Source organism: Aquarana catesbeiana, linkage group LG06, assembly GCF_042186555.1.
Source record: "Aquarana catesbeiana isolate 2022-GZ linkage group LG06, ASM4218655v1, whole genome shotgun sequence".
Lineage (NCBI taxonomy): Eukaryota > Metazoa > Chordata > Amphibia > Anura > Ranidae > Aquarana > Aquarana catesbeiana.
The window spans coordinates 102558746-102572853 of record NC_133329.1 but is presented as its reverse complement, the minus strand read 5'-3'; the positions used below and the strand labels follow the sequence as shown (position 1 = coordinate 102572853).

The following is a 14108-nucleotide window of genomic DNA, read 5'->3' as shown; positions in this document are numbered from 1 at the left end:
AGTGACTCACCGCTACAGTGACTCATTCCACTTATGGGGTCACATACAGCGGGGCGAGGATGTAAAATGTGACAGCCGAGGATGGTTTTACCAGAATGTCTTCTGTAGGGTTCTCAGTGACACAAATTAAGTATGTTACAATGTACCGGTCACAGGAAAGAAAATCATTGACCTTCAGTCTCGTTGACAGTTGATAGACTCACTGCTTCTGACACCCACTTCATAGACAGACTAGTCACGCAAGCCCACCGTCCATGAGTCATTTTTTATGGAGTGTTTTTATATAGACTTAATTGGCCCCAAATGTAGAAAATGCTACCCAGGAGAGAAAAAAAAAAAAAAAAAATCATAAATTATAAATGTATTTCTCCCAAAATCTAAAATTGGAACAACTTAACCACTTCAGCCTCGGGAGGATTTATCCCCCTTCCCGACCAGAGCACTTTTTGCGATTCGGCACTGCGTCGCTTTAACTGACATTTGCGCGGCCGTGCGACGTTGCACCCAAACAAATTTGACGTCCTTTTTTTCCCCCCACAAATAGAGCTTTCTTTTGGTGCTATTTGATCACTTGTGTGGTTTTTATTTTCTATAAACAAAAAAAGAGTGACAATTTTGAAAAAAAAAAGCAATATTTTTTACTTTTTGCTTTAATAACTATCCCCAAAAAATATATAAAAAAAACAAAATTTCTTTCGCAGTTTAGGCCGATATTTATTCTTCTACATATTTTTGGTAAAAAAAAAAAAAAAAAAAAAAAATCGCAATAATAATATAATAATAATATATAATAATAATAATAATAATTGATTGGTTTGCACAAAAGTTATAGTGTCTACAAAATAGGGGATAGATTTATGGCGCTTTTATTATTAATTTTTTTTTTTATTAGTAATGGCGGCGATCTGCAATTTTTTTCATGACTGCAACATTATGGCGGACACATCGAACACTTTTGACACTATTTTGGGACCACTGTCATTTATACAGCGATCAGTGCTATAAAAATGCACTGATTACTGTGTAAATGACACTGGCAGGGAAGGGGTTAAACACTAGGGGGCGATCAAGGGGTTAAGTGTGTCCTAGGGAGTGATTCTAACAGTGGGGGGGGGGATGGGCTACCACTGACATGACAGCGATCACTACTCCCGATAACAGGGAGCAGTGATCTCTGTCATGTCACAAGGCAGAACAGGGAAATGCCTGGTTTACATAGGCATCTCCCCGTTCTGCCGCTCCGTGACACGATCGCTGACCCCCCCAGGAGATAGAGTACGCGGGTCCCGCGGGCATGGTCACGGAGTACGCAGCTGGTGCATGCGCGCTCACAATGCCGTGATTGAAAAGGGACATACAGGTACGCCCATTTGCCCAGCCGTGCCATTGTGCCGACGTACATCATCGTGCGCTGGTCGGCATGTGGTTAAAGAATATGCCTATTGAAATCTGTCTATGTGAACTGCCCCATCTACCCACAGATTTTTAATTCTGTGAGGCCGTTTTTGTGATCCATACACATCAGCCAGAAAACAACCAGACATGTGAGGTTCGTTTTGTTCCGAATTAATATTCTGCATATTTTTTATTATTCAGAGATTCGGATATATCCGAATCTCTGAATTACAATATAAACAAATGCTCCGAATAAAGAAACAAAATTTATCCGAATTTCGGACTGAAATTCGAATCAAATTTTTACATTGAACTCCAGTCGAATTCCCACTACACGTATTGCTGAAATCAAAGACTATAGTGTGTTATTAGAGTACCATTTCGAAATAATGCTGTTTTTATTAAACCAAAGGTGATTGAAAGTGTCATTGTAATCATTTGATGAAGATTTTTCTTTTGTTTGTTCACTTTGCTGCATTCGAATCGAAAACAATATAACATTTTAGTTTCAACCGATTCGAAAATGTAAGAATCTGAGCATTTCGAATTGAAAAAAAAAAAAAAATTTGAAAATTCCGAATACGAATTCCGAATTCCGAATACGAATTGAACAAATCAACCGAATGTAACTAAACAAAGTAACTAAATTAACTAATCAAAACTAAACAAAACACATTTTTTCGTCATGCACATGTTTAACACCACCAGGAGGATGACACTGCTTTCTCTGCGATGGCTCATTTATACTTGCTTTGACCGCTGATTCGCAGAGGATCACTTTTCAGAGGGCAGTTGACAGGCGACTGGGAAGCGATATTTCACTTTCTGGATGCCTGCTTCAACCCTATAAGCCCGCCGCACCATGCCGCAGCTACATAATTATACGCAGTTGCAGGGCACTTGGAGCACAGCCCTATTCACTTGAATGGGTCTCGTTTAGTGGTGGTACTGCCTGCTGAATGCAACAAATGTTTGCTGCACCATGCGCACCACCCTCTCTGGCTGCCATGTTAACTTAAGGTGGGTGGTTGGGAGGAGGTAACACCGCAGCTTAACCACCTATTTTTACTGCCGCTTGTTCGCAAAGTGTAAAAGAGGCCTAAAAGTAAAACACTATGATGCTGTCACTTCCCTACTCTAGTATGCTAAATGGACGATGAATGAGCAGCAACACAGTGATAAACCAAACCTGTTCACTCTGCTGTCTCCTACTGTCAGCATTTGTGCACTACAACAAAGTTTTACTAACTCATGTTTGTACACCCCTTGGGGTTTTCACCGTTGCAAGTGGATCCTTTTATGATCCGGATCCGCCCAGGAGACGTGTGAACCGCCTCCATAGAGAGCCGGTCACAATCTCCTGTCATGTGAATTGGATGCGGGGAAAACGCACTGGTGTGAACCCGGCCTCAGGGTGGAGCTGCCACAGGTGCCATGGGATGTTTATTATGAACCTTATTTTGGACTTTTCTAGAGACTTTATAAACACTTGTCTTGTCTTTACCTATATGCACCATTATTTGATTCTATGGATTCCTTAAAGTGGTTGTAAACCCTTACAGACCACTTTTTGCTGCCTGTAGCTACACTGGATATATCCCCTGTATTTGCAACGTCATCGGCACATACGCACTGAAGCTGCCGTTCGCTTCAGTGAGTGTGCCGTTACCGGCGGCTCCCGTGCATGCGTGGGAGTGATGTCATCATGGCTCCACCCAATCACAGCGCTGGAGCCACGATACCTGGAACTAACCCCCGGGAGTGATGTCGCCAGCTGGTGCTGTGTACGGGCACTGCAGTGAGGGCTTCGATCTCAGGTGAGTATTACATAATGAGCTAGTATGCTATGCATACTAGCTCATTATGCCTTTGTCTTGCAGGTGTTAGTTTTTTTATTTTTGTTTTCAAAGTGGGTTTACAACCACTTTAAAGTGTAAGTTGACCTTTACAGAAAAATCTGTAGGGTGAACTTACACAGGACCCTCTCCCCCCCCCCACCCCACCAGTCCTGTTGACCTGTTGCGGGGCGATCTCTCATTCTAAACCCCGGTATACCCTCCTCATGGGTCCGGAGCTTAGAAATCCCCCCGGAATTCACGCGTCTTCTTCCTCACTGACAGGATGGGCTGCGTGGGTTCTGATTGGTCGGCGCCGCCCATGTGATAGCGCTGGCTAATTAGAATGCTCCAAAACGTCCCTCCTGACAGGGTACGTTTTGGAGATTCTAAGCCCCAGACCCCTAACATGGCTATACTGGGGCTCAGAACGGGAGATCGCCGGAAATCCAGGTCAGCGAGACCGGGGGGGGGGGGTGAGTAGGGGGTCCTGTGTAAGTTTACCTTACAGATTTTTCTGTAAAGGTGAACTTACCCTTTAACACTTATGTTTTGCACAGTTGGAGTCTTGGTTGGTGTTTTACAGTGGGGACGGAAAGTATTCAGACCCCCTTAAATTTTTCACTCTGTTATATTGCAGCTATTGCTAAAATCATTTAAGTTCATTTTTTTCCTCATTAATGTACACACAGCACCCCATATTAAAAGAAAAACACAGAATTGTTGACATTTTTGCAGGTAAACCTTCGGCCCAGTCTGAGGTCCTGAGCACTCTGTGGTTTTCGTCCAGGATATCTCTGTACTTGGCTGCATTCATCTTTCCCTCGATTGCAACCAGTCGTCCTGTCTCTGCAGCTGAAAAACACCCCCACAGCATGATGCTGCCACCACCATGCTTCACTGTTTGGACTGTATTGGACAGGTGATGAGCAGTGCCTGGTTTTCTCCACACATACCGCTTAGAATTAAGGCCAAAAAGATCTTGATCTCATCAGACCAGAGAATCTTATTTCTCACCATCTTGGAGTCCTTCAGGTGTTTTTTTAGCAAACTCCATGCGGGTTTTCATGTGTCTTGCACTGAGGAGAGGCTTCCGTCGGCCACTCTGCCATAAAGCCCCGACTGGTGGAGGGCTGCAGTGATGGTTGACTTTCTACAACTTTCTCCCATCTCCCGACTGCATCTCTGGAGCTCAGCCACAGTGAACTTTGGGTTCTTCTTTACCTCTCTCACCAAGGCTCTTCTCCTTGATAGCTCAGTTTGGCCAGACAGCCAGCTCTAGGAAGGGTTCTGGTCATTCCAATGGTCTTCCATTTAAGGATTATGGGGACCACTGTGCTCTTAGGAACCTTAAAGTGGAGTTCCACCCAAAAATGGAACTTCCACTTTTTGGATTCCTCCCCCCCTCCGGTGTCACATTTGGCACCTTTCAGGGGGGAGGAGGGAGCAGATACCTGTCTAATACAGGTATTTGCTCCCACTTCCTGGCATAGCTCACCGCGGCGCTTGCGGTGACCTATGCCACTTCCGGCGCCTACCCTGTCCTCCCCCGCTGTATTCTGTGAGACACAGCAGGGACCTGAGAGGACGTGCAGCGCGACTCGTGCATGCGCAGTAGGGAACCAGGAAGTGAAGCCACACGGCTTCACTTCCTTATTCCCTTACCGAGGATGGCGGCGGCAGCAGCCGAGAGCCGATGGACGGATCGGCTTCGGCTGCCGACATCGCGGGCTCCCTGGACAGGTAAGTGTCCATATATTTAAAGTCAGCAGCTGCAGTATTTGTAGCTGCTGGCTTTTAATATTTTTTTTTCAGCGGACTTTCACTTTAAGTGCAGCAGAAAGGTTTTTGTAACCTTGGCCAGATCTGTGCCTTTCCATAATTCTGTTCTCTGAGCTCTTCAGGCAGTTCCTTTGACCTCATGATTCTCATTTGCTCTGACATGCACTGTGACCTGTAAGGTCTTATATAGACAGGTGTGTGGCTTACTTAATCATGTCCAATCAGTATAATAAAACACAGCTGGACTCAAATGAAGGTGTAGAACCATCTCAAGGATGATCAGAAGAAATGGACAGCACTTGAGTTAAATATATGAGTGTCACAGCAAAGGGTCTGAATACTTAGGACCATGTGATATTTCAGTTTTTCTTTTTTAATAAATCTGCAAAAATGTCAACAATTCTGTGTTTTTCTGTCAATATGGGGTGCTGTGTGTACATTAATGAGGTAAAAAATGAACTTAAATGATTTTAGCAAATGGCTGCAATATAACAAAGAGTTAAAAATGTAAGGGGGTCTGAATACTTTCTGTCCCCACTGTATATAATGGTCTGAGTATAACAGTAGGCGTTTGCTAACAGGCTTTAAAGGGAAACAACTGAGGAATTGTAATAAGATCTAGAACTGACCACTTGATACAAGTCCTCAGTTGTTTCCCTTTAAACCCTAAAGCCGGGTACACACTATTCTTTTTCTGTGGTTGAAAAAAAAAAACGATCAGCTGCGGTTGGAGACACTATACTAACCATGCGATATTAGTACAGCTATCTCCCACGCTGAGCTGTTGTGTTCTGACAGGGGGACGTGAGGACACCCAACCCCCCCCCGCCAGAACACTTCGATCACGGTGAGCGCTGATCTGGAGTCGCTCAGATGCTGGTTTTCCAGCATGCACGGCCGGCTTCTGTCGGACAGACCGACATACACACAGGCGTCAGGCGGTTTTCTTTTAACCGGCCATTGTCTCCCGACATTGGGCCCATGTGCATGGGGCTTAAGCTTACTAACAAAAAAACACAAAATCAGCACAAGGGGCGGTACTTACCTTTGATGTGCTCCTTGTGCTTCTCTCTTCTAGTTCAGTAGAAATCTTCCTCCTCCGATGCTTCCACCAGCTGCACCTCTTATTGATGGTTAAAGCCTAAGTTTACCTACAAACCCCCCCCCCCCCCCAAAAAAAAAAAAAATCAGCACAAGGGACCTTCCTTACCTTTTGTGATTCTGTTTTCCAGTTCAGTGCAGCTTGGTTTAATAGAACTGAGGACCTGTCATAGGCTTTCATCAAGAGTGAGTGCCCAACTATGCTCGCCATTTCCACCCAGCTCCATTTTTTATAGAAGCCATACTACAGCTTCCATGAATGACGTGATCTATGAATGGAAGACGGGCAGATGATTGAAAGGTCCACCTACTCCAATCATACATCATGTGTAATGCCTAGAAGCTGTAGTAATGCTTCTATAAATGTCAGAGCTACAGGTAGATAGAATGAGCATAGTTCAGTCTTGATAAGAGCCTGTGACAGCTCCTAAGTTCTATTAAACCCTGCTGCACTATAATAGATAAGCACAAGGGACACATCACACCAAAGGTAAGCTATGTCCCTTGTGCTGATTTTGCTGGATTTTTTGTTTTGTTTTGTTTGTTAGGTTTTTTTTTTGTAGGTTTTAACCATCAATAAGAGGTGCGACGGGAGCTTGCGTGAAAATGCAGTGAACACCGATCAGTGCATAAATGATAGATGGAACAAACACACATTTAGAGCATGGTAAACATTTTCCATCTGCTATACTTAATGCAATAATTATATGTATTTCTCTGCTGTCATTCCAAAAAAAAAAAAAAAATTGCCCTTTGCTCCTGTATACATTACTGTGATGTGCCAGCAGCAAAATCCATCCCTGGCAGATCCTTGTATAAACAGCCTGCATCCCCGGAGAGTCTATCCCCCCGAGATGGCTGGAATATAAATACACCTACATGAAATATGCTAATTCTTTGTTTTGCACTTAATGTAATGGGACCGATTGTAATCATGGTACCACATCCCCAGTTATATTCTGTCATAAAATACCAATTAGCACATAGGACTTTAAAATGATCAATAATGTATAGACCAAAAAAAAAAGAAAACATTTTTTTTACATTTAAAAACTTAGACTTTTATTGCTCATAAAAGAATATTAAAAAGATCAGCTTTCGCAAGATTGTGTGCCGTTACATACTGTACTTTAGACATGTGCAATTAGTTTCGTTCCAAATTTGTTTTCCGACGAAATTCGACAAATTTGTTTATTCGGAAATATTCGAATTAACAAAAGCCCATTTAAGGAATTTTTCCGAAAATCCAGAAATTCTAAAATCTGAAGATTCGGAAATTCGAAAATCCAAAAAAAAAGGACGAAAACCCGAAAATTAGAAAACCAAAAAATATGAAAATCTAAAATAACTAACTAGCTAATAATAACTATTAAATTATAGGTATTGGGATTTCCTTTCAAATTTGGCTGTTAGTGAACGTGACGAATACGAATTATCTGAAATAACGAATGCCGCATCTAAACGAAATGGAACGTAACAAATTAATAATAATCAAAACTTTTTTATCTATATTATTTATTATTATTAATTTGTTACGTTCCATTCGTTTAGATGCGGCATTCGTGATTTCGGATAATTCGTAACTTCAAATAAATTCGTATTCGTTACGCTCACTAACAGCCAAATTTCAAAGGAAATTCCAGTACCTATAATTTAATAGCTATTATTAGCTAGCTAGTTATTATTTCGGATTTTCATTCTAATTTGCGTTCTTTCTTTATTATTTTCGAATTTCCGAATTTTTGGATTTTGAATTTTCTAATTTATGATTTTTTTCAAAATAAGGAATTTCAATCATAATGAATGACCCGAAAAATGAATGAAACGAAAACGAACACATTTTTTGGCAGTGCACATGTCATGTTTTTTTTTTTTTTTTTTTTGCACAAATACTGTATGTCTGTAAGTACAATAATCTCCACATGTCTCTAATACCTCTTAATTGGTCAATATGGATTATTTCTGCTTATTACTAATGCATTTAGTAATAAGCTCAGTTGCCCTTTACCTTCCAGAGGAATGAGACTGCTTCCAAACGTTTTTCCCTAATATTTTAAAGTCTAGCTCCCAGTTTTGTGATACTTTACATAGTTTGTTAGGGCCAAGGTGGCCCAAATGATTTCGGAGTGCTGCTCAACCATTCACAGAAAGCCTTGTATTTTATCAATGAGTACAAGGCTCGCTCTGATTGGCAGAGGGGTGGAGATTGTGACATCATCATCTACCCGCCTCTCCATCTCAGCCAATCAGAGGAAGCCTTGTATTCCTTCAGAAGATACAAAGGTGCCTGTGCATGGCTGAGCAGCATTCAGCCTGACTTGCTTTTGTTCCGGGAGTGGGACACAAAGACCCCCATATAGATGCCAGAACACCGAGCTGTTTTCTGTATGTAGTCAATACTACATAAAGTTTATACAGCACTCACAGCAGCTGAAACGGTTAGTACAGGGAATGGATGGTTTGGCCAAGCTTGACCCAAAAACTGTTTAAACAAACACACAGCCTGGATTCAAATCTGATCCTTCAGGAAAAAGGAGATAATAAATCTATTAAATCATATCAACAAATAAAATAACCAAAACATTAATTGCCACACTGGTATCTGCTGTTAAATATCCATGACATAGATAAATCTATAATTCAGCTACCAGTATAATTCAGCTGTAAAACTGCAGCTCAAACATTTGTTTCTACCACCCTTTGCCATCGATGTGAAAGAGCCCCAAAATCCTTGATAAAGGCCTAATTGTTTCTCTTATGATATTTCCCAACTAGGCTTCCTGCCACTGTCGAGTCTTAAAGCGGAGTTCTATTCAAAAGTGGAAGTTCCGCTTGTTTGCTTCCTCCCCATTCCGGTGGCACCTTTCGGGGTGGGGTGGGGGTGGGGGGTGTACCGTTTTTTGACAGGTATCCACCCCCACTTCTGGGAGACCTGGCTCCCGCAAGATGCAGTGAGAACCCTCGGCAGTTGGGCCCTCCTCCACCGCCGGGCCAATTAGAAAGTGCAGTGTGTTTCACGCATGCGCAGTAGGGCGCTGGCCGTGAAGCCATCCGGTTTCCCTTACCACGAATGGCGGCGGTAGCCCCGAGAGCCGATCGGAAAATCAGCTGGGGTGCCGAAATCGCAGGATCCCTGGACAGGTAAGTGTCCTTATACTAAAAGACAGCAGCTACAGTATTTGTAGCCGCTGACTTTTAATTTTTGGAGGGGGGGGGGGGGGGCTGGAGCTCCGCTTTAAGTTGGCCATAGACATATATTGGTTTATTTTGATCAGCCAGCCAGCATCACTAAATAGCAGACCGCTGTCCGAGTAACTGGGGTCACGCCATTTAGGAGATGGTCCTTCAGCACAGCCTCCGCCGATGTCTTTCTCACAGCACAGCAGAGAGTGGGAGGTAGGACAGCTGTGGATGGAGGGTGGGAGCGTGCGCTGCCAGCGTTATCGCTTCAAGTTAAACAGTAGGCAGCTGGTTGCTGGGTGCAGGGTGGTCCTGACAACCAATTACTAGCTTCTTATTATGAAAAGCTAATTCTGGCAGATCCCGCCCTTCTCCAGAGCGGTTCAGTCTCCTGCTCTGTGTATTTGTGTAGGATAAGGTAGGAGAGTGAAGGGGGGCAAAGGACATGGCTGGGGGGGGGGATTGATGTGAAGGGGGAGTGAAGGACACTGCTATGTGTGCGTGTGTTGGGGGTGGGGGGGGGGGGGTTGTGATATTTAGGGAGGACTGAGGACACTTATTTCACAATCCTGTTCTTATATCAAAGTAGAAGAGTAGATAGACTGATGTAAAGGATCACACTTACATGCGATTCGGCTAGAAGAAAATTTTACTGATTAGACCTCCATGAATTTTAATTCAGTACCCGTGGTCTAGAGGAAGGCAGGACAAAGCATTTTTAATAAGTTGTCCACCTCTGCACCATTTTTAAACAATTTAGTGCCCAAGACTAGAGCTCCCCATGTTTTGGGGGCAAGATGGTGGTACACTGCAGTTTCTGGAGATACAAGAACATACAAGAAGGCAGTGTAAACTTTTACTTATTGCCAACCTATCTACTAATTAAATATTGGGTGGGTTGACCCATTAGATATAAATACTGCAAAACCTATTCCCATTCACAATTTATAATGAATTCAGTCTCTCTCCCACAGATTGGCTAAGGCCACACTGACACTAATTCCTCTTTTTGGGATCCATGAAGTTGTGTTCATCTTTGCCACAGATGAGCAAACATCGGGAGTTTTGCGATATGTCAAAGTCTTCTTCAACCTCTTCTTCAGCTCTTTCCAGGTGAGTTTAGTAACAAGTAAAAATGTGGATTAGTTACACTAAAGCCTCATGCACACGATCGGACTTTGTACAAACTTTCCCGTGGATTTTTGTACAAAGGGCGTTGGCTGCAAACTAATTAAGCATACACACGGCAGGACTTTTTCGGCAACAAACACGAACGTAGTGACGTTTCAACGTACTGACGACACTTAAAAAAAAAAAGAGGACATTCAATTCTCCGGCGCCACCCTTTGGTCAACTTCTGTATTGTTGTCTGATCTTTTACATTGGTTCTGAGCATGCATGTTTGTAGCTTGTACAAAAGTCCGATGGTTTTGTGTACACACATTCGGATTTTGCTCCATCGGACTTTTGTTGCCGGAAAGTTTGTCCGTTCGCACAGCCAACAAAAGTCAGATGAAAACCGAAAAAGTTTGTCCGATGGAGCGTACACACAGTCGGATGTTGCCTTAAAACAGCTAATTTTCATGTTTGTTGTCAAAAAGTCCGATCGTGTGTACGGGCCTTAAGGGGTGCATTTACAAAAAAAAAAGTACAGAGCTATTTGTCCTGTCATGTATGTTCATTCTGAGGGAATTACAGCAAACTTAAATGTTACTAGGCTATTTTATAGCGACTAGATGGAGCTCATAGTAGATAAATATTTATTTACTATGATCATCAGCTCCACCTAGTGGATATAATGTGGTATTTTCCTGATTCACACCATTTGTATGAATGAAGAGCACCTGCCCTGGAGAGAAAATAGCCTAGCAGCATCAGTTTTTTCCCTCATTTGCACAGAATGAACGGACATGCAGGTTCACAGGGTGAATAGCTCCACTATTTATTTATTTATTTTTTTACAAATAGCTTCTCTACAAACTGTCTAGCTTTCTCCTCAATACTTTCCTCCTATGAGGCTGACCTTGTCCTCACAACCACTACGGCCTCCTTCCTGCTCTATTGTACACTCTCTATCCCACATCTTCAATCTTTCCCTCTCCACAGGCACCTTTCCCTCCCCTCTAAAACATGTACTAGTTACCGCTAACTGGGCCCCACCTATTTGAACAACTTCAGACTCATCTCTCTGCTCCCGCTTGCCTCCAAACTTCTTGAACACCTTGTCCACAACCGTCCAAGTTGCTCATGGATAGTAACTTTTTTGACCCCCTAATGTCTAGCTTCTGCCCATAACATTCCACTAAAACTGCTCTATTAAAACTCACCAATGACCTACTAACTGTTAAAACCAATGGCTCTTACTTCATACTCATACTCTTATGCCGCATACACACGGTTGGACTTTACGGCAGACTTTGCCCGGCGGACTTTACAACGGACTTTTTGAATGAACAGACTTGCCTACACACAATCCACCAAAGTCCGTCGAATTCGTACGTGATGACGTACGACCGGACTAAAACAAGGAAGTTCATAGCCAGTAGCCAATAGCTGCCCTAGCATGGCTTTTTGTCCGTCGGACTAGCATACAGACGAGCGGACTTTTCAACCGGACTCGATTTCGATGGATTAATTTAAAACATGTTTCAAATCTAAGTCCGTCCAACTTTTGAGAAAACAAAGTCCGCTGGAGCCCACACACGATCGAATTGTCTGACGAAATCCAGTCCACCGGGCAAAGTCTGCCGTGAAGTCCGCTCATGTGTACGCGGCTTTAGACCTTTCTTCTCCCCTTGATACACTTGACTACCTGCTTCCCCGCAAAGTCCGCTCCCTTGATCTCCACGGCTCCTGCTCTTTCCTGGTTTACCTTTCCCATCTTACCTTCAGTGTCACCTACTGTACAACTCAATCTCTTTAACTCCTCTCACTTTGTTGGGGTACCCCAAGGCTCTGTCCTTGAGCCTCTTCTACTCTCACTCTACAGCTATTCCATGGGACTATTGATAACCCCCCATGGCTTCCAACACCACCTCCAGGCCAACGACACTCAGATCTATCTTTCTACTCCCTGGCTCACCCCCTTAATCACCTCATGTATCACAAATTTACTGAGCGAGATATCAGTATGGGTGTCACGCCATTTCCTGAAATTCAATCTGTCCAACACTGAGCTTGTAATATGTCCTCCTAACCCAACCCCACCCCCCACCTTATGACTATCATTGAGATCAATAACACAACTATTGGTCCCTTCACGCATGCCAGGGTGCTAGGAGTAATCCTAGACTCTAACCTCTCCTTCAGGCCCCACATCCATTCACTGGCTAAACCTCCATAAAATGTCCAGAATTAGCCCCTTTTTAACTAACAATACCACAAAACAACATATTCACCCACAGGTTATCTTCCACCATGACTACTGCAATTCCACTGGCCTACCTTTAGGCCAGGTTCACACTATTGTGAATTTGGGATCTCCACATCAAAATCGCAATAGCAGGAGATTCTGACCGGCTCTCTATGGAGCCGATTCACATATCTCCAATGCGGATCCAGTGAGAATTTGCACAGGAGCACTGTGCGTCTTTTGGTCCATTTCAGGTCTGAATTTTGGCTGAAATCAGACCTGAAACGGTGAACCAGGATGCACAGGACCCCTTCTTGGAGCCACATCGGCATTAGGTGTGAACCGAGCCCAACACAGGCTACCCCCCACCCTTCAGTCTATCATGAATGCTGCTGGTAAACTAATACACCTTACTAACTGATCCTTGACTGCTGCCCCTCTCTGCCAATCCATTCACTGGGTTCCACTAGACCAGCATTTAAAATTCAATACTAACATACAAAACCATCCACATCACTGCACCCAGCTACATTGCCAACCTCATCTCAATAATTTACCCAAATTGTCCACTCCACTCCTCCCAAGACCTCTTGCTCTCTAGCTTCTTTGTTACCGCCTCCCATGCTAGTCTCCAAAACCTCTCCCATCCTCTGAAACTCTCTACCCCAGAGTATCTGGTTAACTCCTACCCTGTTCGCCATTAGGCGATCCCTGAAAATGTATTTATTCAGGGAAGCCTACCTCACTCTTCATCTAAAACCTGCACTTTGGCCACTTCTATCAGATCATCTCCCACATTGATTACCTTTTAGAACACCTTTCCCTCCCTTTAGATTGTAAATGCCACGAGCAGAGCCTCCTTCATCCTTCTGTATTAAAGCACAGTGTAACTGTTCCTTTTTTTTCCCCTCCGTTTGCTGCATTGAGAATACTGAAGTACACGAGCAGAGGGATGATTCTATATTAGCCTGAACCAACATGATTGTAGTTACAATGACAACCTTCAATTCACTTTCACTCTCTTACAGGGGTTCCTGGTCTCTGTGCTTTACTGCTTTGCCAATAAAGAGGTAAGTGAAAGCAAGCAGCTATGTACCTGGATGCTATAAGCAACAATAATTCATTCTCTTTATTCAGATATTTGAATGAACATGTTAAAAGAGAAGCTGGGGAATTTTTTTTCTAAAAAAAGAGTCATACTTACCCAGGTGGAAGCAGCATTGGTCCCCCGCCGGCTCTAAGTGTATGAATTGAGCGATCAAAGACCGCTGATCGCTTGGGTCTCAGCACTCCATGAGCAGAGAGCTGGTGACTGTCGGTCACCAGCTCTCTGCTCTGCCCCCTTCACCCTCTGGAGCACTGCAACTGGCTCAGGCTCTTAGTGGCTCACTGAGATGCTGGTCCAAGGTTCTGGTTGGATCCCGACCCTGCGGTTGCAATCTATTCCCAGCCTGGACCGGCTC

General features: G+C 43.5%; 1 protein-coding gene across 1 annotated transcript in view; it reads left to right on the top strand.

Annotated features, from left to right (window-relative positions):
* Positions 1-14108, top strand: part of LOC141148805 (glucagon receptor-like) — a 178062-nt gene that overhangs the window by 159670 nt on the left and 4284 nt on the right. Inside the window, exons 12-13 of the mRNA XM_073636567.1 lie at positions 10268-10406; positions 13674-13715. Coding sequence (XP_073492668.1) covers positions 10268-10406; positions 13674-13715 — 181 coding nt within the window. The remainder of the gene's footprint in view (positions 1-10267; positions 10407-13673; positions 13716-14108) is intronic.